The following is a 22,180-nucleotide window of genomic DNA, read 5'->3' on the forward strand; positions in this document are numbered from 1 at the left end:
GTCAAAACAAAACAAAACAGGAGGGGTGGGGGTGGAACAACCCTCAAACCCAGAACAAAAACCTAACCATGGGAGAGGGATATGGAAAGAAGAAGATGATGAACATGCAGAAAAGTGTTAAGTAAGAATTTCATCAACAATGACATAGTTTTATTCGCCGTCATTGTGCCATGTATAGAGGAGCTAATTTAATTTTCAGGTTCAGTTTCATCTGTTCAGTTTATTTTGTGTTTTTAGAATCACTTGCAATTTACATTAAATATTTTAGAGCACAACAATAGGATGCACTCTTGTGTGGTGTGTCCCCCCGCCCCCAAACGTCAGGCATGTTCACGCACCCTGACTACACTCTACAGTATTCTTTTTGGAATTCAAAAGCGAAGACAAACTTCCTTTCCTATTGTTGTTCTTTTGGGCTTTTATCAGCATTTTTGTGTCCTTTGGAACCTGGAAACCAGGGCGGGGGAGAAAAAGTCAACGGGGCAACGAGGGAGGAAGGTGTTACACTTTTTTCCTCCCAGCAAACAGCAGAAGGGGCAATATGTACTAATGGACACATACAACTAATTGAACGTCATTTGAATTTGAGAGTTTAATCAACATGCTGAACACTTACCTGATCTGAATGTTTCATTTGGCACTGTTCTTTATTTTTTTTCTCCCCTTCAAAAATACTGTTTAAAAATGAAACCCTTCCAGTACTAAATTATTTCAACAGACAGTAAGGGAACATGAAACAGCAGCTATGGAAAACAAAGCTGATAATTATTCAGGCAAAAAAAACTTTTCCGAAATAATCTGCTTCCAGTTACAGTGGACAATTAACTATAGTTTGCAAGCCATAAAGTAGCCTTCCCTACAGAAAAAGAAAACAGTAGTGACATTTTAATAAGCATGAACCTTAACAAGCACTTCAGATTCTTCTTCTACAGTCAACAATAAAGGCTTCAGGAAAGCTCAGTACATGGAATAACACTCTCAGTTTTTCTCATCAACTTCACAAATCACCACCTAATGCTGAAATGTTGACAATTAAGCTATTTGTTCTTTAGGAGAAACCTGAAAAAAAAGCAAAAATTCTGAGTCACCAAAGCTGAATTAAGTTTGAGACAGTCTTATATCTGAAGGAGAACATAAAATTGTGATAGTCTATCTCGAGAAAACGTTTTTCTATTTAATCAGCAAGAATATTGATTATTTAAAAATACATCTTCAAACCTATACATAAGCTTTATTTAGATAAAAGACTGTATTATCAGCATAGGCATGCTGAAGTTCAGTCACATCTACCTTTTCATAATGAAAACACATTCAACAAAATCTTTTGCAATCTAAAGTGTACTGCTAAGATTGAAAGCAATCAGCCTTGAATGAAAGATGAATTAATAGCAGTTCTGAAACCATTAGATACAGACTCTATTGTCATGCTTTTGTTTAAAGCAAGAAAAAAAAAGGCAAAAAAAGTAGAGGGTGTCTAGGTCAGCAAAGTCATCACTAGTTGATGGATGCACTTACAGACATTAGAGAAAAAAGGAAAATAGGCAGAACATAATACCCACTTATGAGATTCTCTATGTTAAGGATAGAAAAAAGGCCTGAAGATACGCAGTAACTCTACCTTGTTCAGAGATGAAGGTTTTCTATTTTTAGATATGCACATCAAGGATGCATTTAACCCTAGAAGTGCAGCTTGATGCATCATCACAATATTCACTCTTAGATATTGGTAAAATTAGAAACATTCATTCTACCGAGTACATCTTCTGAGAACAGCCCCCACCAGTAACAACTACGATCTCTGGGTGAGGAAGTAGGAGGTAAGGGAGATGGAAGAATTGATGCTCCAGACCATGTTAATGACTGCTAGCAGTTGTGTGGTAACCTCTAGGTAGGCAGGAAATAAAATGTTTATTTTCTAAGAAATGGCAAATTTATCAGCTTCCTACAACCCAAAACGGTGGCCTTGCTCCCTCTCCCCAACAGCCCAGGCTGCACACTCTAGCTGCTTCTACTGTTGCAGCTCTTGAGGTTGCAAGGAGAACGGTCGCATCTGTGAGCTGCTGTGGGACATAAGATGGGCACGGCTGTCCCCCGAAACCCATGTTGAGCTTCTCCCGCTGCACACTCACAGTCAGGCTGGTGGGACGCCCTAAGCAGATTCTGCTGGTTATTCAATCTCAATCAGGTGGGCTTTAGTAGCACTGCACCATGGGGACCAGGATCAGCATCTCCCATTTCAGGCAACAGTCTGAGAAGCAAGATTAAATACTACACCAGTCTTAACTGGTTGTAGCTAACTCTTTGACTCTAGTGAACTCTTTGCTCTCAGGGGGGTGGGGGGGTGGGGGGGGGTACATGAAAAGATACAGGCTCTAGGGTTAACAAGATCAGTTTGGCAGGCGAAGTGAAGACGGAACTGGTGGGCAGAAGATGGCTATGTGTCTGTCTGTAGGGTCTCACAGGGCTGGCAGACCAGGGCTGACAGCTGGTATACTTAGAGAACAGGAAAACATCACAAGTTTGCATGAACAGAACAAGACACAGTTCAAAAGCTATAATAAGTAAATAGCCTAAAAACAGAAGGTAATCTCTTTTCTCTTCTTAAACTGTGGATTCGCTGAAGGAATTGGATTCACATTCCCTAATCTCTTAAAGGGAAATTACTTGCGATGTTTGATGCCACTATCACCAACAGCATTTGTCTCTTCTAAGTGTCAAAGGCCTCAGTTCCACATTAATATTGACACCTCCCAAATTCAAAGAAACATACTGCTGTACTGCTTTCTCCCACCCTCTGCTCTCCCATTGCAAACTTACAACACTCTTTTTAGTTTAAGAGTCTGTCATACTTGGATATCATTTTTAGTTTTGAACTAACCCTGCAAATGCCCAGAGTGGTTAATGACAATATAAAAGTACCCCATCAACATAACTAGAAGCACAGAAATACTAGAAGTAGGAACTTAAAGCCATCCCCAGGCCGAATCACTATATCAAAGTTTCACTTAATGGCATCACAGCCAAAGAAACCCCACGCTACTTAAACAAATTAAACATGGTAAGGGAAGAATTGTCTCTCATTAAACACAACATTCTCCTTACCTTCTGCTTGCCCCACTGATAATGCACAGCATCACAGAAAATGCCTTCTTTAACATTTGGGAGTTGTTTCCCTGCTCCCTGCAGTGGCACATCAGCTACACAGTAATCTGCAGCTGACTGTGGAAAAGAGATAAAACAAACACTTCTGACTGAAGTCCACATCCAGAAATAGCTAAAAAGAACTAGTATTTGCAAAGTGCAAAATGAAAGCATACTGAAAAGCCTCCTTGATTTCAGAGGTCATTCTTGTTGGCATTTTTGCTGCGCCTAAAGGCCCCAAATGAGACAAGATATCCCTCAAAGCCAAACACCACACTCTAGTCCCCATCCACCAAACCCTTGGAATCAAAACCAGAGGCATGACACAGACAAAGCACCAGTGGAAGCCTTCACCACTACCCACCATGGAAAACAGCTGGAGAATCTGTCCCATGGAGAGGAACGGGAACAAGGAGCAAACGTGCTGCTGCATTTGTTATTCTCAGGCAGCCTGACCAAGCCAGTATTCTCCAGTTTTCAGGGACACATTGCAGAGCTTTTGGACAATAATTTTACATACATACACATACAAAAGACAAAATTTTGGTAGCAAATTTATTCAAAATCTCAGTTTTCTACCAAAAGAACAGTTTTAACTGTTCCTAATTATCATCATTCTTCTACAGCTGGAAAAACTGAGCCACAGAGCAAGATCTTCACTTCTAGTGAAGAGCAACAGGCATCTGAAATCCAAGATCCATTAAAGGAAAGGGGGAAAATGAAACACACACGCACACTCCAATCATATCCTTTTAATCCAAAAGACAGACTTTTTTTCAGATTAAGCAGTATTTGCTTGCCAGATCATCTTGAACATAGCCATACACATGGCATTAGTCTAGCCTCAGTGTTCAAAGTATTGATTTTTGAGGTAAATGCAGCTTCTGAAATACAGTCTCTTTACACAAGGTTTCACCTCCATCAGACATTAATAATGATTTCAATGTCAAATGCAGAGGCTGGTTAGCTAGTAAAGCAGAGGACAGAACTGAGTTTGAGATCCGAATACCTAAACTCAAGTGTCAATGCAGTCCCCAAATGACAGACAGATTCAGCTGAGCAGTGCTCACTTCTGATGGGAGTCTGATCCCTCTCCACACTCCTCTGAGCATGCTGACTAGATCTCCACCAAATGTAATAGGAGTTTAGACACCTAGCTTACACATAGATGCTTAATTTAAGTTGCCTTCATCAGCAAGCTCAGTTCCACCCATGGTAACTGAGGGGAAGACAGACTCCACTCTGCCCCAGGCCACCTTTTTCCAGACTCTCCTAATGAAATCCCTTCCCTCCTTAGCGCACCTCTGCGCTGAGGGGAAAGCTTGACAGGTTGATAACACAAGAAACACCCTTCAGACATTATCAAGGCTATTACAGTTCCACAACCCTTTTGTGATTGTGACATACTCCCAGTGCTCAGCAATTATGATATTTTTCAAAATGGAAAAGAAACAAGTTCCCACTTGTAGAGAGAAAGGTGGACTACAGCAACTGCAAATCAGTTTTGTCAGAAGTGTCCAGCAAACACATGTGACAGATTAATGAAATTATTGTTATAACTCAGATGAGATGCACTATTTGCAGAACCTGCAGTGCCAGCAGTGGAGCATTAAACTGCTTTCCCATTTTAAATGCTAAATTGGCTCTATAATACATTTTGTAATCCCTCTAATCACAATGCTATTATTTTCTTTACTGGGTGATTCTATACTTTTCCTTCCCTATCAAGGCAGCTGTGTCATTAAAATACTGCTTTATTTTTGAAGCAATCTCTACGAAGCCCTTAAAGTAGCTTCAAAGTGAAAGCAGAGGGTTTGGATAGCTTTGTGGAGCAGCTTCACAACGAGGCAAGCAGCAGAACTGGCCATCCACACACTGTATGGAATTGCTTTTTCCTCTAAAAGCCACTCCATCTTTTTATCTGTATTTCTTTTTCCCTGAATAGAAGTTCCCCCTTTAAATAACACATCTGTGTCTACATGTATCTATAGCATTAGACATCCCACTTATTTCTAGAGTACTACCATGGCTTTTTACTGCTTATGCTTGCTAATACGTACCGCAATTGCTGCTCCTTTTCACACTAGCGTAATGGGAAAGAACACAAATTTCACATTGATAGCTTTCACAGGACAACAGGAGCCAGATCAGACTACATTTCCCTCCTTATGCTCCCTCAGCTGCCTCTTTGTAACCATCTGCTCTCGCCTGCCCTATACGAGGACTGCATTTGCTCCCTGCAGCAGAAACCGCCACTTTGCTGTGCATTTGTGCAGCCCCTAACACACCGCAGGGTCACAGACTGCACCGTTTCCCACAGGCCAACACCTTGCTGTCCTTCACATGCATGCGCTGTGTGCATGCAACCACTACAAACATTTTCACAGTTGATGATTTGGTGAAAATCCAACTGTAAAAAGCCTGACAAACAGAAATTTCTCTTGCTATTATCACCTGATGGACTGAAGTCATAGATAGAGCATGCTTGTACAGATGAATTTCATAAAGGATACCTTTAAATTGTTTGGAAGGTCAATCAATAGTGATCTTTGCGAGTAAACTCTATCTGTTCTACTTATACCCATCTAAAGAACTAAATATTAGTCTGAGCTAATTATTTTGACTTCTTATGGGGAGAAAGAAGAGAAGCAATAGGAAAATAATCCCACCTTCTGATGGAGGATGAAGGAGAAGGAAATTAACAATGGTCTTTTGCAGGTGCCTTTCTTTTCCCCTCACTGTCCTGGGCAGAGCACAACAAACTAACTCAGGCAAGATCTCCCGCTTACATGTGGCCGCTGTCAGTCAGGGCAGATGATATTTTGGAATCCCCAGGCATGCAGTCAGGGCAAACAGGATGAACAGGAGAAGCCAGATCTTTTATGCCCAATGTAGAAACCTCGCTGCAAAAATGCGGGCCTTCATATTACACTATATATAAATGAGAATGGATGATATAGCAATGGGGAAAAACATGCTACAGCAAGAATACACTTGGATTCTGAATCAGGCATTTGTCCTCCTATGATAAGCTGGCTTACAAGACCCCAACAGAGAAAGATGTTTGTTGTTTTCCTGGCTCATGACAATGTAAATTCGGAACCAAGCAGCTATATTCTGCACTCCAGGTAGGGTTACTCCAGCACTTCATTCACACCAGCAAAACCCCAGAGTGATAAACAAAACATCAGCTGCAGCTGCTTGAAATGTACAGGGTCACCCAGCACTCCTGTTTCACCACTCAGTCTAGAACATTTGTTCACCACATGGTTCTGAAACTTCAGACTTCAGCCAGAGGTCACAATCATGAATGACAGGCTGAGAGAGGAAGAGATATATACACATCAAACATTTCAGCCCCCAATTTAGACACCTGAAAGGAAGAAAACATACATATTTCTAACTATGCAACACATAAAAGTCTACTGAAAACAAAGACAGAAGCAAGCATACTAATTATTGTGCATTACCAATAATCACAGAATGAGATATTAGAAAGGCACATTGCCCTGAAGTGTGATTATTTCAGCTATCTGATATTAACATTTACCAAATATTTTTAAATCCACTTCAGACATACTGTACACTCAGATTCCATACCTATTTTTGCTAGTTATAAAAAAGACCCAATGCAGTGAGTGATGTTTTGTCACTATTGTGGTCAAAGAGTGGGGAGAAAAAAAAAAAGATTTTAAAAAAAAATAATATATCTCATACTGTATCTACTGGCTTTCATTGTAGTGATCCGATGTGGACATTGGCAATTTGTTAACAACAACTCCACAAAAATCAACTAAGGAAAGCAAACTTTCTGTCAGTAAAGTAACCGTTCAGTTCAGTTCAGTACATCCAGGGGCTGCACCTCCACTGGGATACACGTGGAGGTCTGCAATTCAAACACCCTCCCACCCTGCCACACAATTTTAAAGCAAAAGCTGGAGGAGTGGAACAGCCCAGCTGGTGTTCTGCTGAACCTTCACTTCAACAGGCGAAACATTTGTTAACCTCAGCCAGTCCAGTCTGGGTTCTTGTTCACATATCCTGCGGCCACCAGAAGTTTCACAAGAGGGGGATAATTGGAAGACAAAGCAAATGCTAAAACCTCATTGCCCCAGTTCAGTGGCCATTGGTGTTTCTCAACCAATTGCAAAAAAAAAAAAAAAAAAGCGGGGAGGGGAGGACATAAAATGGTCTTAGCATACCAAGCAGCTATGCTGATGAATGCTTATGTTCCATCATACTCAGTGCCAGGACCACTGCTTGGCAAATACCGTCTTTCTCATCCAATCCATTTTATAAGCTTGACCAAAAAGGATAAACACTGTGAAGCAGAAGCCACTGATTAAAAAATCTGAAGAATTCTTCTAGAAAATTACTTTTTCTATTCTCTCGTTAGAGAACAGTAGCACGACTACTTTTTTTTTTTTTTCCTTAAATAACTGACAAAACACTTTTACATTTCTAAAAAGAAATCTATGACACCCCTATTATTCAGAAGCCTCACTCTTTTGTGCTTGGACATTTCATCACACATTTGACACACACACCAAATACTTCCCAAGCAGAGCAGAACTCCCCTGGAAGCCAGAGCAGCTGCTTCCAACCCCAATCAGTCCTCAACTGGGCCCAGTAAGCTGAGATAAATTCTCATCCTTTTGTGACTGAGTTCAGTCAGCCCTTCAGTGCTGTTTGATGTCATATTGAAAAAAAGTGGGTTCTTTAAGACAGCAAAAGAAACCAAAAGAATTAATGAGCTACGCTGCAATAAAAAGTATAGTCTACTGGTCTCTGTATAGCACTTATCAACAGAAGCTAAGATAAAAAAGCTTCTCACTTACTTTACCAGTTTCTTTTCATAGTTTTCATGAACATTTTAAAGGACTGTTAATTTGTCTCCAAGTCAGATAAAAAACCTGCCATTGCTAACACAAGATAAAAAGTCTAACTAGTGGTTGCCATTAAAAAGCCTTTATTATTTGCTACTGCTGCTACCACATAATGGGACAAAGTGTGTCACCAGATATGCACACCTTACTTAGGAATCAAAACTCCCTGAATAAATAATCTTCTTCTAATAAGTGACAGACCAGATTTGGGTCTCACACTCACAATGAACAGGGCTTTATGACTGCAACATGTGGGAAGCCTTGATAAAAGTTAATATTTCCGTAAGAGATGATTTTCTGAATCTTGTTAAGAAAGTCACCTTCTCTTAAAGCCTATACTCAGGGAAGTACAGGACCTCAAAAGTATAGTAAAACTTTTAATTTTTTTTAACAGAACTCTAGTCAGTAACTCTGAATGTCCTGACTGATTGTGTTTATCTAGAGATAACTATGATATTAAAACCAAACAGACCAGACATAAGAGCCAGAAGTAGCATTTTAATTAGAAAATATAAGAATTCCAGCAAACACACACAATAGAGGTTAGATGTAGGTGTTGGTTAAAGAAATAATATATATAAAAAAATTCTAATAAAAACTATCCTTGCTCTCTCCAATTAAGTTTTATGCTCTGTAAAAGTGTCCACTCAACTGCCTGAATTTTTTTATATCGCATGAATACTGAAAAATCAATTACTGACCAAGAAAGTGTGTGTATTGATATACATAAATACACACTTTAAAATAAATATATAAAACAAAAAAGGTAAGTATTTTTACACTTCATATAATTTTCTTAATTTGTATTATATCCTGTACATTATCAGAGTCTCACTGGATTATGCATATCAGATTAGATATGAATAATATTGGCCTTTTCTGGACTTGCTCACATTTGTAACAAGGTGGTTCCTTAAGAAACCAGCTGAGGGAGACTAAGATCATTGTTCCATTTTCCATTAGAATTCTACCTCAGTCAGCCTATAAAAATTAGATTCCATACTAATGAGGAACTTCGATATGAGTGATCCTTCACTCATGCTACACTTTCTGCTGCATCCCAAATATAGAAACAAGCACCTGTACTTCCCTATTTAGATTACAGATTTAAAGTTCCTTTTTATGCAGCTCCTATCTGTAGCCCATAAGTTACTACTGTTCTGCAAGTCCATAGCTGAGGATGGAAAAAGGAGGACACACATCATTAGAACAGAGATTTTGTTTGTTTCTTTGGACAGCAAAACCTTAAAGCAGCCAGGGGTTTAAAGTGCTAGAATTGGTCCCAATGAAGACAAATTAGAAAGCTGCAAGCAGAGATGGTCTATAAGGCATCTTAAAATGCATTCAATACATTGCATTGCTTTGTGCAATATAAGTCTCACTAGAGGTATGTGTTAATATTATTTGAATACATAGGATTGCAAAGAAACGTTTTTAAAAACAACTGAGCAATGAGGAAATGTAAAACAAATGGATCTGCCCACAATGTTTTATTTACAATATTTTCCTCTATTCCCGCTCATCTTTCCACTGTACAGATATGATTGCATGGGTAAAGTTTCATAAAGACAGCTTAATTCAACTCTTAAAGCCACACAAGTTACAAACCCAACTCTATACACATTTTAAAGGATAAAGCAACACGACTTATAACTTTAAGGCAGTGCAAGCCAGAAAAGACAGGCCACCTCAGGCTATAACATATGAATTCAGATGAAAAACATCACTGAGTTAATACAACACATAAAAAACAAAGTTACTAACAAGGTAGCAATACATTCAGAAAAACGGTCCACTCCATTAGCTTGATACTATTACGCCAAGCTTATTCCATCAACCAAAATGTTTAGTTTTGTTTGGTGGTTTTGTTTGTTTTTAAATCTGAAGCATGCCTAAGCTTCTAAATAAAGCTACTGCAGTCAGATGTAGGAAACCAACAGTTGATTTCACTACTTTGAGAGCACTACGCTTCCCCTCCTCCACAGCTAACTCCAGCAGGGACAGCCTTTGGAAACGGTTTTCTATTCATCAATCCAACAAGTACAGCTCAGACAGTGGAAACAGGCTCCATTACATTAAATCACTGATATATTTCATCCTGATTTTCCACTAGGATGAGCATTTTGCAAGCAAATACAAGCTTGATCTGCCTGTGTTCCATGTCAACTACATGTGAGCCCATTCTCAATTGCAAGCCCCATTGCGTCATTTAGCTTCTTCACACCCAAGCTTGTAAGATCTCCTCTGAGCTTAGCATACCTCCTTAGCTTTCAATACAGGGCAGATTTTCATCTGGTCATGTTGAAACACAGGCAAAGTTAGCTTGCCTTAGTCTGCAAAAAGCTGGGTAAATGTATTATGAGCTGAGCTTTGTCTCAAAGGCCATCCAAAATGTGGTGGTCTTGTTACCAAATGGATGATTCAAAGCAATAAGCACAAACCTGTTCTCCAAGGGTTCAAGAGAAATCAGCAACGTGCTTAATTAATAATTGGCCAGAAAACAGACTGCAGGTAGCAGTGATTTTGATCAATGTCAACTTGTACTGGATCTTACTTAAGACAGAATGAAATAAGTTTAAATTGTACTCATTTAAAACTAGTTATTTTAGATAAAAATCAGAATGGAGAATTCATACCAAGCCTTTATTGTCAAGGCTACTGCTCAAAACGTTTAATGCTATTTTATTCTAAAAGTGAAATACATCACAACTGTATGCATATTATTTGTTAGATTTATTGTACTGATGACAGTAGGAAATACTCTTCTTTGTTCAGTCATTGAATTAATTGTTACTGCGTTTTATGGACCTTTAAAAAAAAAAAACCAACAACAACAAAACCCAGGACACTCATTTTATTTGCTCTATTAACTCCCAAAGTGTCAGATTCAGTAAAAACTCAATTTTCCAATCTGCAGAACTCACCCCCAAAACCCTGGATTTAGGCCTTTAAAGATCAAAAAGACTGATAACGCTTTTAAAGAATCTCTCCCTTTTTTTTTTAACATTCTCTTATTTTTCATTCTAGTGAAAACATATCTGAGAAATTATTGTCCTATACCCAAAGTGTCTGGAGCACACACATTCATGTGCACTTGGTAATCACGTCTGCTGCACACAAACAAGAAACAGCAGCTTATGAATGAGAACAGACACTTCATTTGTCTTTAGGAATTCAACTCAGAAGTATGTATACTCACTTACATACCAGACACGGAAGAACTGACCTGGTATTTTACCTAAAATTAGTTAACAGTTTATTAAACTCAGTCACACTTTATAAAAATCCATATATTCCTATAGCCATAGAACCTTTCTCTTCGTTTACCTGTTCCAGGAAAAAATAAACAAGCAAACAAAAAAGACTCAAGGAAAATGTATCTACTCCCTTTCTGGTTGTTACCCAAGTCATTTGGAAAAAAAGTCTCCACAGTGCCTGAAAAAGAGAGATTCCATTATTTTAAGTATCTTCATCTAGAGAAAAATTAAGTAGTGTGGTGTCCAAGTTGTGTGTGGGCTAAAAATCCATGACAGTATCTTGCTTCTCTAACACCCACTTCCTTAGACTGTTACTTTTGCACCTTTGTATGTCTTTAACAGGATGATAAGTGCTTTTTAAGCAGTAGCCAGGACTTCAAGAAGCCTGGATTTTTAAGACTTACCAAAATAAATAAGAACCCAGTCCTACCTACCTTAGATATTTCTGGCTCCCCTTGTTGTCTCTTGGGTGTCTCTTTTGACTCAGGCCCTTTTGGAGTACTAGTGCTCTTAACAGAGGGTGATTCAACTCCTTCACCTTCAAGTTGCAGATTAATACCTTCTGTCGGGACAGGGTGATCAATACCATTTGGATTCAGATTGCAATGGATAGCTGGGGAGAAAATATGAGAAAGAAAAAACACTGCTTAGGAAAGAAGAACCCAATGTTACAAACATTTATCACAAATTACTAAGAAGTGCCACGTGGTAACCAGAGCTATGTCACATCACAGCAAAAGAACTGTCTGTATCTTGACATGGATTCAGGGTGAGATATTTGAGAAAGAAAATGAGAGGCAATGCAGCACTGCATAAGGCTATTTAGTGTAGGCTACTGTTCTGAACTGTGCTCTACTGGATTCACTACAGCATCCAAGACCCTCAACTTACAGCTTTTACTTAGGGTAGGACAATATATCCCATGTATTCATCATGCAGCCATACCTTTTTTTCTTTTCTAGGCAAGCAAGTTAAAGTTTTTCTATTACATTTTCAATTACTACAACATTCTAGGTCCTAAACAATGTGGGATACGTAAGCAGCGCACAGCGAGTCAGCAAGTCAGTCTGTGCATGGAGTAATGACTTACCAAGCTGATTATCTCTCTTTCAGCACTTTGTACCACTGCAAAATACCACCTACACCATCCTAACAAGCAAGAGGGACATACTCTCTAGGAGCATATAATGAGGTATGGACTAATGACAGTGGAATAAGGAAAGCAGCCAGAGAAAAAAATAAAACAAATGCAAACCATACCACAGAAATGCACATTTAGACCTATGGCAGTAGTTTAATCATTTTCACACATTTCCAGCACTCACATAGAGAGTAACCTTAACAACCTTCTTGGCACGTGTAGCAATTTTCAAATGTGTGAGGATCCTGAGGCAACTTCCCTTTCATGTGACTATCCAATTTTTGCATTCATGTTCCTGGGTAACTGCACTACTTTTAGTGCTACTTGTAATTAACAGTCCCAACTTCCCCTGTACGCAAAAGAACTTTGCTCAGATACTGTGGTGCAATGTTTGACAGACCTGAATAGAAACCCAAAACACAATGTAAAGCCAAAATAAAAGCTGCCATTTTACTCTTGCTTGGCTTAGAAGCAAAGGACGGGGAACGGGCAAAGGAATCAGAACTGCCAGTTTCTACCAGCTACGGATCAACCCTTGAAAGCCTCTCAGAGGAAATGGGCTCAAGCTGCCAGAGAAGGCAAAGGGTTCTTCTATAGCACCTTTTGAAAATCCAACCACCTTAAATCCCAGAGTCTTAGTTGAAAACTTTGAGCCTCAATTACAGCAATTCCTTGGTGCAGAATTAAAGCAGAGGCCAAAAAGTTGGCCTTTTCTCCTTGAGATTTTTGAAAAACATCCAAATATTTGTAAAATATAAGTCATCTGTCCAAGCACTACAATATCTACTTCTGTAAGCTAGGGATAGAAATATCTCCTATCTTCAAGTCAAAGGAACATTATGAAGGATAATTCATTAACAACACTGAGTGATGGAAAGCATTAAAGAATTGCAACATGTGTTATCACAAATTGCAGCCATTTTGTGTAGAAGAATAGAAAAATATGTCACTGGCCCACAGAAAACTAGTGAGACTAAAAATGGGAAGTGAAATTTCAGTCTCACTGTGAGTAGCTATAGAGGATTAATCCTAGACTTCTTTTATAAGTATGTAAGAGAGACAGAGATCCCTCTCCAAATAGTCAATTCTTTAGCAGGCGGCATGAGAGGAAGAGGAGGAGGAATCACTAGACTACATCATGTCCAGAGCTGAGCCCTGCATGGACCTCCTTCTGGGGAAGGAAACAGAAGAGGTGAACAATGCAGAGCTTCTGGAGGTGAGGCAGGGTTTCCACTGGCCACCACAGTAGAAAGACTTCCAGCTAAAAATACTTTCTTTCTCAAAAGGGATCCTCTCTCTGCTTAGGCCTTGCATACTGTTGTGGGTTTGCTCTAAAAGCACTGAAAACCGTCTGAGAAGATTTTGGGGAACTCCTGGGTTTCCCCTTCAAGGACCAATTTCTCAAAAACAAGAGCATTTTTTTTATTTTAATAGGGAAAAAAGCACATAAGGAAAAGGGGTCTGCAGCAGTCTGTTGAGGCTGTTCTTATCTGTCATCTTTCTGTCTCACTTTAGTAGCGCAGGCATGTGCAATTTCTTCCTGATACCTAGAGAAACTGCTACAGAGCCTCATTTCCCAAACCAACTCTAAAGGAGCTTTCCCCTAAGTCTAGCTGCAGCTCTTCTTGCAAGTCTCTTTTTTCCCTGGTTCAAGTCAGTTCTGTAGGTTGGTTGAAGACAATGCAAAACCAAATCCCATTGTTCTGGCATTGCCTCTCACTGGTGAGGCAGGAAAAAAGAGAACTGTCTTCAAGTCACTCCTTTCCTCCTACTGGTTTTCCCAGCCACACCACTGAGTCAATCCAAAACATAAATACTTAAACGTTAATAATGTCAGCACAGGCATTTCCTAGCTTTCAAGCCCTTTATTTCTAGGTGCACTCCATACCTACCCCTTCCCGGATTTTCCTTTTGTCATAGCTAGAAGGGAGTCTTTGGGGCTTTTAAGCTCCCATGGGAGGTTTCAAACAGATATGATTTTGTAGTTTGTATTTACATGAGTGTATCTTTAAGACACCAAAAATTTCTCTCTCCTAGATCGTACCCACCTATCATTACCTATCTCCTCTAGATCATATTTACCTACCTGAAAGAAACAATTAGTAATGACTACTTTGCTTATCCTCCAGACCACAAAAGAGATGGATGTGATCCACCAAGACAGACTTTTTCAAAGCCCAGTGCGAATGGAAACTGTTCTGTTAGTAGCCAAACTAATTCCTTTCTTCACAAAAAAAAAAAACAATGGAGATATCCTAACCAACCTGTAAAAGTACTCCCAGCACACCCTGCTCCAGCAAGAGCTGGAAATTAGCAGTGAAAGACACTTGGTATGGAATGCGGTCTATAAAAATCCCTCCAACTGTCTTCTTCAAGGATCCTGCCTAGGTGAATAGGAAGACATAGGTGCATACACCTTTGAAATGCTAACACACTTCAGCAGCATCCAGAAACAGGCAGGTTTTGGCTGTCAGCCCCCTTCCAGTGCTCGTTATGAGAGAAATCACAATGCACAGTGGGACTTAACACTGCCTGGAAGAACACTGCCAGCAGCAAGCTTCCTGTGGATTGCAACTCCTCCCTTTCCAGTGCCCCCAAACAATACAGATTGTATTAGGAGGGAGGAGGGTGGTAAGGGATGGACAAGGAAAGCCTTCTGGGTTACAGCATTGATTTACCATGCATTAAAGGGAGCAAATGATCCAGATTTCTGATAACATGGTAGCATAAGCATCACCTGGATGGCTTAAAAGAGAAATAAATCACATGGCAAGATGCTGCTTGACTCTTAGCCCATCATTCTTTCAAGAGTAATCAATGTTAGTGCTGTTTCAGCAATGCTTTATATTGGGCTCCTTCAGGATACAAAAGAGAAAAAAATTGGAGAGGCTGCTAACGATTACATACATGCCCATTACCTTTTTATTGAAAAGAGGTGACTGCTTAAAAGAAACACAGGCTGCCTCAGGGAAGACTTTTACAAAGCTGCTGATAGTTGGGGGGGGGGAGGGGGGGGGCGGGGGTACACACAACTTTTTTATTTGCTAGGGGTAGGAGTTCATCTCTTTCAGTCACCCCCATCACGATCTTGGCTTACCAATACACCTGGACTGAATCTGTTCCTTAAGGAAGACACACCTAGAACAAGAGCCTCAGCATGCGGAGAAGGGAGACTGAAGGGCAGGAAGAAAAAGCAGAGGTGAGGATAAGTACCTCAGTCACTTGACAAAACTAATCTGTCTTTGTCATGAGCCATCTTCAGGTAGCCAGCTCTATTGTTTTCCTCTAGTGCTGCCTCCAACTCTCAGCTACACAGCAGGTAAGAAGAAAAGAATATTGGCTTTCATGGGTCTATTATTTCTTGTTACCAGACAGAAATACATATATACATCTCTGTGGCAGACAGAGGTAGAGCTCTTGCCTCCTTTTAAATGTCAATACAAACCACAATTACTCCCTTTCAAGATTTGTTAAAAGCAGTGAAGGAGGTCAACATTTGGTCAATAACAACATATTATCTTCTTAAATCAGCATCTTAACATAATTTTAGCTAGATAAGGCCAGCTCTAAACTCAGGATTGACTGTGCAAAACTAAAGGGGCTGGCGGGCTGACAGCACCCAGGGCTAACATCCTGTAGAACCAAGTCTAAGCAGCTCTCACAAAAGAATCACAAATCACCAACTTTACCACAACCCAACTGCTCCGACCCTCTTAGCTGACTCTTCTTAAGTCTCTTTCAGGGCTTAATGGCATTCATCTGAAAAAGATTCTACCTACAAATTAGTTTCTTGCTAAAATACTTGTCCAAGCTCTTACCCTGGTATTACCCTGGTATTAGCTAACACTAGCTCACCCCACACTCTGCATTCAGACCATTTTCCCACAACCGCAGCTTTGACAATATCCCTACTGTCTCAGCACCTCTTCACTCTGCCAAATTAAATCCACCTCATCATTTCCAGACTTTGAAAGTCCATCAAGACACCAAACCCTACCTCCAAATCACCCGATATCATTAGCCTAATACCACTAGATATCAGCAGTATCATTAGATTTTGAAACAGAACCTCTTCCAATATTCTTCCATACAATCTCAATATTAATATATCATCCAAATGTCTCTATAATACAAATCTTCATCCAGTTTCAGACTGCTTACATTCCCCTTTCCCTGCTGAAAACTCCACCTAATAGTTGATTAATGCCATGTCTCTCTTCATGCTCCCTAACAATTGTCACTCAACTTGGATTGAAAGCTTTCAGTGGTGGGAACTTGTTTTCTTTTGGGGAGGGAGCATGGATGTTTTGTACAGCTCCTACTGCACAGCAACAAGCACATGATGAATAGTGCTGGCAGACACAATAACACAGATCCACAGATTACATTTACAAAACAAACTATTATTTAAAACAAAGGTACTTAAGTGCTCTTGTACTCCTAGCTCAATGGTACTTAAGTGCTCTCGAACTCCTAGCTCAATGGTAGAGCTGAATCTACAGGAAAATATCCACTTTTCCAGAACTTTAAAGAGAAGACTGCCAAGTTGTAACAGTCAAAAACTCTGCGAGAAAACAGTAAATGAAGCACCCAAAATGGAAAAATGACCACATCTGTCCTAAAAGACTAGGGAAGGAACAAAATTAATGCAATACACAGCGTATTTTTTCCACATGCTAGAACACAAACCGAAGTCCTTTCCATGTATACAGAGCACGAGAATTTGTTGCCCTGCAGAAGCTGATTCATGTGAGCTGAGGTCTGTGCCCACGCAGATCCCTTATGGTATGCGTATGCAGTTTGAAAGGAGAGCTTGCAGGGCAACGGGAATGCTCTGCTCCCCTCGCTACCTTCCTCCCATACATGCCTGCCTCCCGGGTGGCAAGCAGCCAAGAGACAGCTTGTCTGAGCATGCTTGATGGTACACAAAAGTCACCCAGAGCCATAGTAGGTTACTGGCATCTGGGGACAAGCCTTGCCTTTTACTAGAGGGTACTCTGGGAATCCTGTCTTGAGGAAAGCCTGAAGGCACTCTTCAAAACACAGCCTTGATATATCCAAAGTTTTGCATGGGCAGATGGAAAGTCTTTGTCTCTCCATCTGTAGGCTCAAGGCTTAGCAGATCAAACCTATGATCAATTGCTACCCCTGTGCACTCTACTGCCTACCATGTCAAATATTTCATAACTACTTGTTTCAGTGGGAATACTGCTGGCTGCTTAAAATTTTAAGCAGATCAATTAAGGCTACATTAAAGCATATTTGGCAAGTACTTGAGCTACATGCAATAACAATTGCTCTATTCTAAAAAGTGATTGAGTAAAAATAGCATCTTCTTATTCATGTGCCCTGTTCCGTGTGCATCACAGTCATATGCTAGCTTTTGCTATTCGGAGAAAAAAAGCAGGCATGGGAGATACCCATCCAACCTCTAACAATCCTTAGAAAACTTTCATGTGTCAAATGCTGGCAAACATGCAAACTCCATTTTAAGTGTTCATGCCACAGACTTAGCTGCACAATGCTAACTAAGTCCATATGATCCACCTGCTACTCCCACCATAAAATGCCACGTTGTTGAAAAAGACAGAAGTGAGTCTGTGCAGCTGTAACATTAACAAACTCAGGCTGGACACAGCAGGGACCTTATAAAAAGAATCCAGATACCTTCTCAGTCACCTCAAGTCTTCATGAAGGTCATGAAGATTCAACATGTTATTCCCATTGGACAGCAGCTCTCACTGGACCTGTCCCTTCCATCTCTGCCCAGTTCTTTGTCAAAAGCAAATCAAATCTTCAACCACATCCAATTTTGCAGTCAGCGCTTTCAGTCAGACTTCTACACACTTCCAGATGCTGCATTTCCATACCAAGTAGTCAAACAACATCCCTGGGGCTTTTTGGTTGCCATCATTCACAACCTTTAACTTGGTTGATCAGAGAGGAGACATTCACACTGAGATCTCATTCCAGATTGAATACACTGAATACCCCTAGAAAACATGGGATTATTTCAAAGATTGTGTCTGACCTGAGCAGTTAGTACCACTTCTACAATACTAAAAAACAGATTAAAAACAGCTAATAAGGAGACCTTAATTTGTACCATAAAATTTAGGATTATTTTGACTACTTTATCTGGCAGAAAGTTTTTCCACAGTAATCAGTTTCTGTAACTCCTATGGATGGTCCATCTGCCTCACCAGTTTCTAGTTTTGAGAAACTGTCTGGCTTTTGCCTATAGGAATTACTTCTCCATACAGTCCTATCTCCAGCTAATGTAAATCAGCACAGTTCCCCCAACTCATCACTTCGGACCAGCTGAAACTAGAGTCAAAGTTTCACGTGAATACAACCTGTTGCTTATGTTGCCACCTAGTAAATACTGCGGGCAACCTGCTGAGGAAGTAGCTTCAAGATTTTGCCCACTGTTTCTCAAATCTGCCTATCTAATGGTCACCAAATCAGCAGCATTCACACAGAGCAAAGCAGCCCACCAAATCAGTCAGGACCTTTTCTACTTTGGTACAGATAACATGAATTTATCAGAAACCTCCTCTAAGGCTGAAGTCCCAAAGTACTTAGCTGAAATAATATTGGTGTCTACCTATCTGCTTCTGTTGGTCAGCATCAAAAGTCAGCATTAAGTGATTACAAATAGGCTGTGCCAAAAGCCAGGCCAGCACCGAGCTGTGGGGTGCTTTGTAAACTGCTGCTACTGATGAGCCATATCCATAGGTTTGAGTTCAAAGCTCAGATGTAGACAGCAAGGCTTGACAGACATAGCCGCACACTGCTGTACCTTCTGCTCCCTCCACAGAGTTGCTTGTCTTTCTAGCCTCTCTTTATCATGACTATTAATCATCTACTGGATTAATCAATTTAACAAACAATTAACTTCTTACAACATATGAATTTTACAATCAAGAGTTTGTTCAAGCAGTGGGACATACCCTCCAGCTGGGAGGTATCTTGAAGGGCAAGAGAATAGACAGCTCTGCAGCAAGGAAGTGGACATTGAACCAGGTCAAGATGGGCAGGGAGGGCAAAGCAAAGGGGAGACAGGCATTAGGAAGAGAGTAGAGGCAGAAGGGGACAAAGTGTTCTGAGAAGGAGTGTTCATTTTAGTTTGTAACTGTAAATTACGGGGCTTGTGCCTTTTTTACCCCTTTAGAATTATCATCACCAAAACAAAATTTAAAGTAACTGCATTCTTGATGCAACAATCCCTGAACATCTCTAGCTGGGTAACTGCATAGTCATCCCATGGTACCAAGCCAATTACTACTACAAGCCTTTTGTTCTCTCCAGAAACAATGAAAAAGTGCCCAAAACTAAAGCCGAACACAGAAAGAGAAAAAAGGTGAGAATCTACTACACTCCACATACATATCTTACACACACCTCAGCTGTAAGAGGTAGCTGATGGTAGGGTGTCTTGTACAGCATCAGAAATACAGCAAGAAAACAGAATTAGTAAGTTAGCAGTTTCATCTGGAATCAAACTAAACTCATAACTTGGTTGAGGGCCATGCATATCTCAAGCGTATAGAGAGAAGAAAAGATTCCTTAGTTGTCTACAGAACAGAAACACTAACCCCAGAATAAGAAATTCTCTTCTTGTATGGGTTAAGTTTGCCTTTTAAGACCCTCATCCCACCAGGATACCTATGTACTTAAGCTTACTCACCTAAGAAATGTACTTCTGCATTTTTGGCAATCTTCCTACTGGAAACTACTTATTTTATGTATGGCAATATCTACTTGCCATCTCTTATCTCATACACTTTAGCAAATGCTGTACACATAGAAGACAGGAACTGTTACACCTGCTCTTCAGGAGACAGACTGCATACTATCGCTATGCGAGATAGAACTTGGAGCCTCAGCAATGCAAGTTCTGCCTTTGTATAGCAACGGGATTTCATGATAACTGATATAGTGCTGTGGTTTCGATTTAGGATGAAAATAATATTGATAACACACTGATGTTTTAGTTGTTGCTAAGCAGTGTTTACTATCAAGTAAGTTTAGACTGTTTACTGTCAAAGTCAAGGACTTTTCAGCTTCTCACACTACCCCACCGAGTAGGCTGGGGGGGCCATAAGAAGCTGGGAGGGGACACAGCCGGGACAGCTGACCCAAAATGGCCAAAGGGATATTCCATACCATATGACATCAGGCTCAGTATATAAACTAGAAGGAAAGCTGGCCAGGGGCCACTGCTCGAGAACTGGCTGGGCATTGGTCAGCAGGTGATGAGCAACTGCATTTTGCATCACTTGTTTTGTATATTCTAATTCTTTTATTGTTATTATTATTTTTCTCTTTCTTTTCTGTCCTATTAAACTGTGTTTTTCTAAACCCACAAATTTTACTTCCCCCCCTCTGCCAACTCTCTCCCCCATCCCCCTGAGGGGGGAGTGAGCGAGCAGCTGTGTGGTGTTTAGCTGCCTGCCGGGTTAAACCACAACAGGAGATTAGCTAGTCATGCTCTACCACAAATTATATTCCTAAGAATGCCTCAACTCAAGTCCTGATAGTCCTACTATTCAGTTCTATAATCAGCCAGCATTGCATCAGAAACCTTTTCTAAACACTAGTGAGCCCATCCAGCATACAAAGAACAGCTCAGACACACACAGGTTAAGTCTTCGCTACAGCATCAGAGGTGCACTGTCCCAGACATGCATCACAGATCTCTGCCTTTGCCCTACTCATGAAAGCTGGTGTCTGCTGAAGATGTGGCACAGAAATGGCTGCAATTCAGCTGTGGATCCAGGCTCTATTTCTTGTCCCATGAGTGAGGCCCAATGTCATCAAAATGCAAAGGAAGATATATTTACTCATTCACACTAGCATAACTAGTTTGCAGTCTGGCAGTTGACTTCTGTTTTCAGTCCTGGCTTTCTCTCAACTGCCTAAAAGTTACCTCCTTTATCATTGTTTGAGGCTATCCCCCTTCCCTTGCACATTTAACTGAAGAGCCTGGAAATGCTTTCTTTCCTTCCCCCAGTAAAATTTTTCACCTCCTACTGCTTACTCATACCACTGTATCCTACTCACTCTAGTACCCCAGCTGATTTGTGTAGCAACAAACCGTTAGCTCAGAGTATGCAATTATTTTGCTAGAGGAAAATCCAGGAAAAAGCATCTATTTACACTCATTACAATTCTTCTTTATGTTTCTGAAACAGCATTATTAAAAGTCTTTTTCTTGCTTTTACTAGGTTATTTGCAGAGAAGCAACTCAACTAAAATCCTCTTGGGGCAGGGGGAAGAAAGAGCCCCAATAACTGGGCAGAGGAGAGAAAATGACTGGGCGAACGGAGAGAAGGAATTATCTGAATGTTCAGCTGAACAGCATGAGCTAGCCAGGTTCCATGTTATATAGAGACAGATAGGACTGTACTGAAGACAGGCTACAATCCACACCAAATGTCTTCCTCATGTCCTTTTCCTGTTCAGTCACATACTCCCTGCAACCATATTAGATCCTGTAATTGAATGTAGAGTTCACTTCAGCCCAAGCTCAGTCTCCCTGCCCACCTTCTCGCTTCATCCAGGAGCAGCACATATTAGGGTGAATTCTTGCTGTTCCAAGTAACAAACCTTCTCTTTAGTGCCAAGTTTAGCTCATGCTGCACAGAGAACATGCAGCTACTGACAGCAACTCCCTCATCATTCTCTTCGTAGTCCTCCTGCCACAGGACACTTCTGGAGAGAGAAAGACGACCCTATGCAAAGGTGAGGGA

General features: G+C 40.4%; 1 protein-coding gene across 5 annotated transcripts in view; it reads right to left on the reverse strand.

The window, feature by feature from the left end:
• SAMD12 (sterile alpha motif domain containing 12) overlaps nucleotides 1–22,180 on the reverse strand; it is a 188,882-nt gene that overhangs the window by 157,738 nt on the left and 8,964 nt on the right. For 4 of the 5 annotated variants that reach the window (XM_049824961.1, XM_049824954.1, XM_049824971.1 and 1 more), the window contains exons 2-3: nucleotides 11,719–11,897; nucleotides 3,103–3,219 (exon numbers count right to left, since the gene is read on the reverse strand). In XM_049824961.1, the coding sequence (XP_049680918.1) occupies nucleotides 3,103–3,219; nucleotides 11,719–11,897 (296 nt within the window). The remainder of the gene's footprint in view (nucleotides 1–3,102; nucleotides 3,220–11,718; nucleotides 11,898–22,180) is intronic. The other variant, XM_049824980.1, reaches the window with a different exon arrangement.

The sequence above is a fragment of the Accipiter gentilis genome, chromosome 2, assembly GCF_929443795.1.
Source record: "Accipiter gentilis chromosome 2, bAccGen1.1, whole genome shotgun sequence".
NCBI classification, from domain to species: domain Eukaryota; kingdom Metazoa; phylum Chordata; class Aves; order Accipitriformes; family Accipitridae; genus Astur; species Astur gentilis.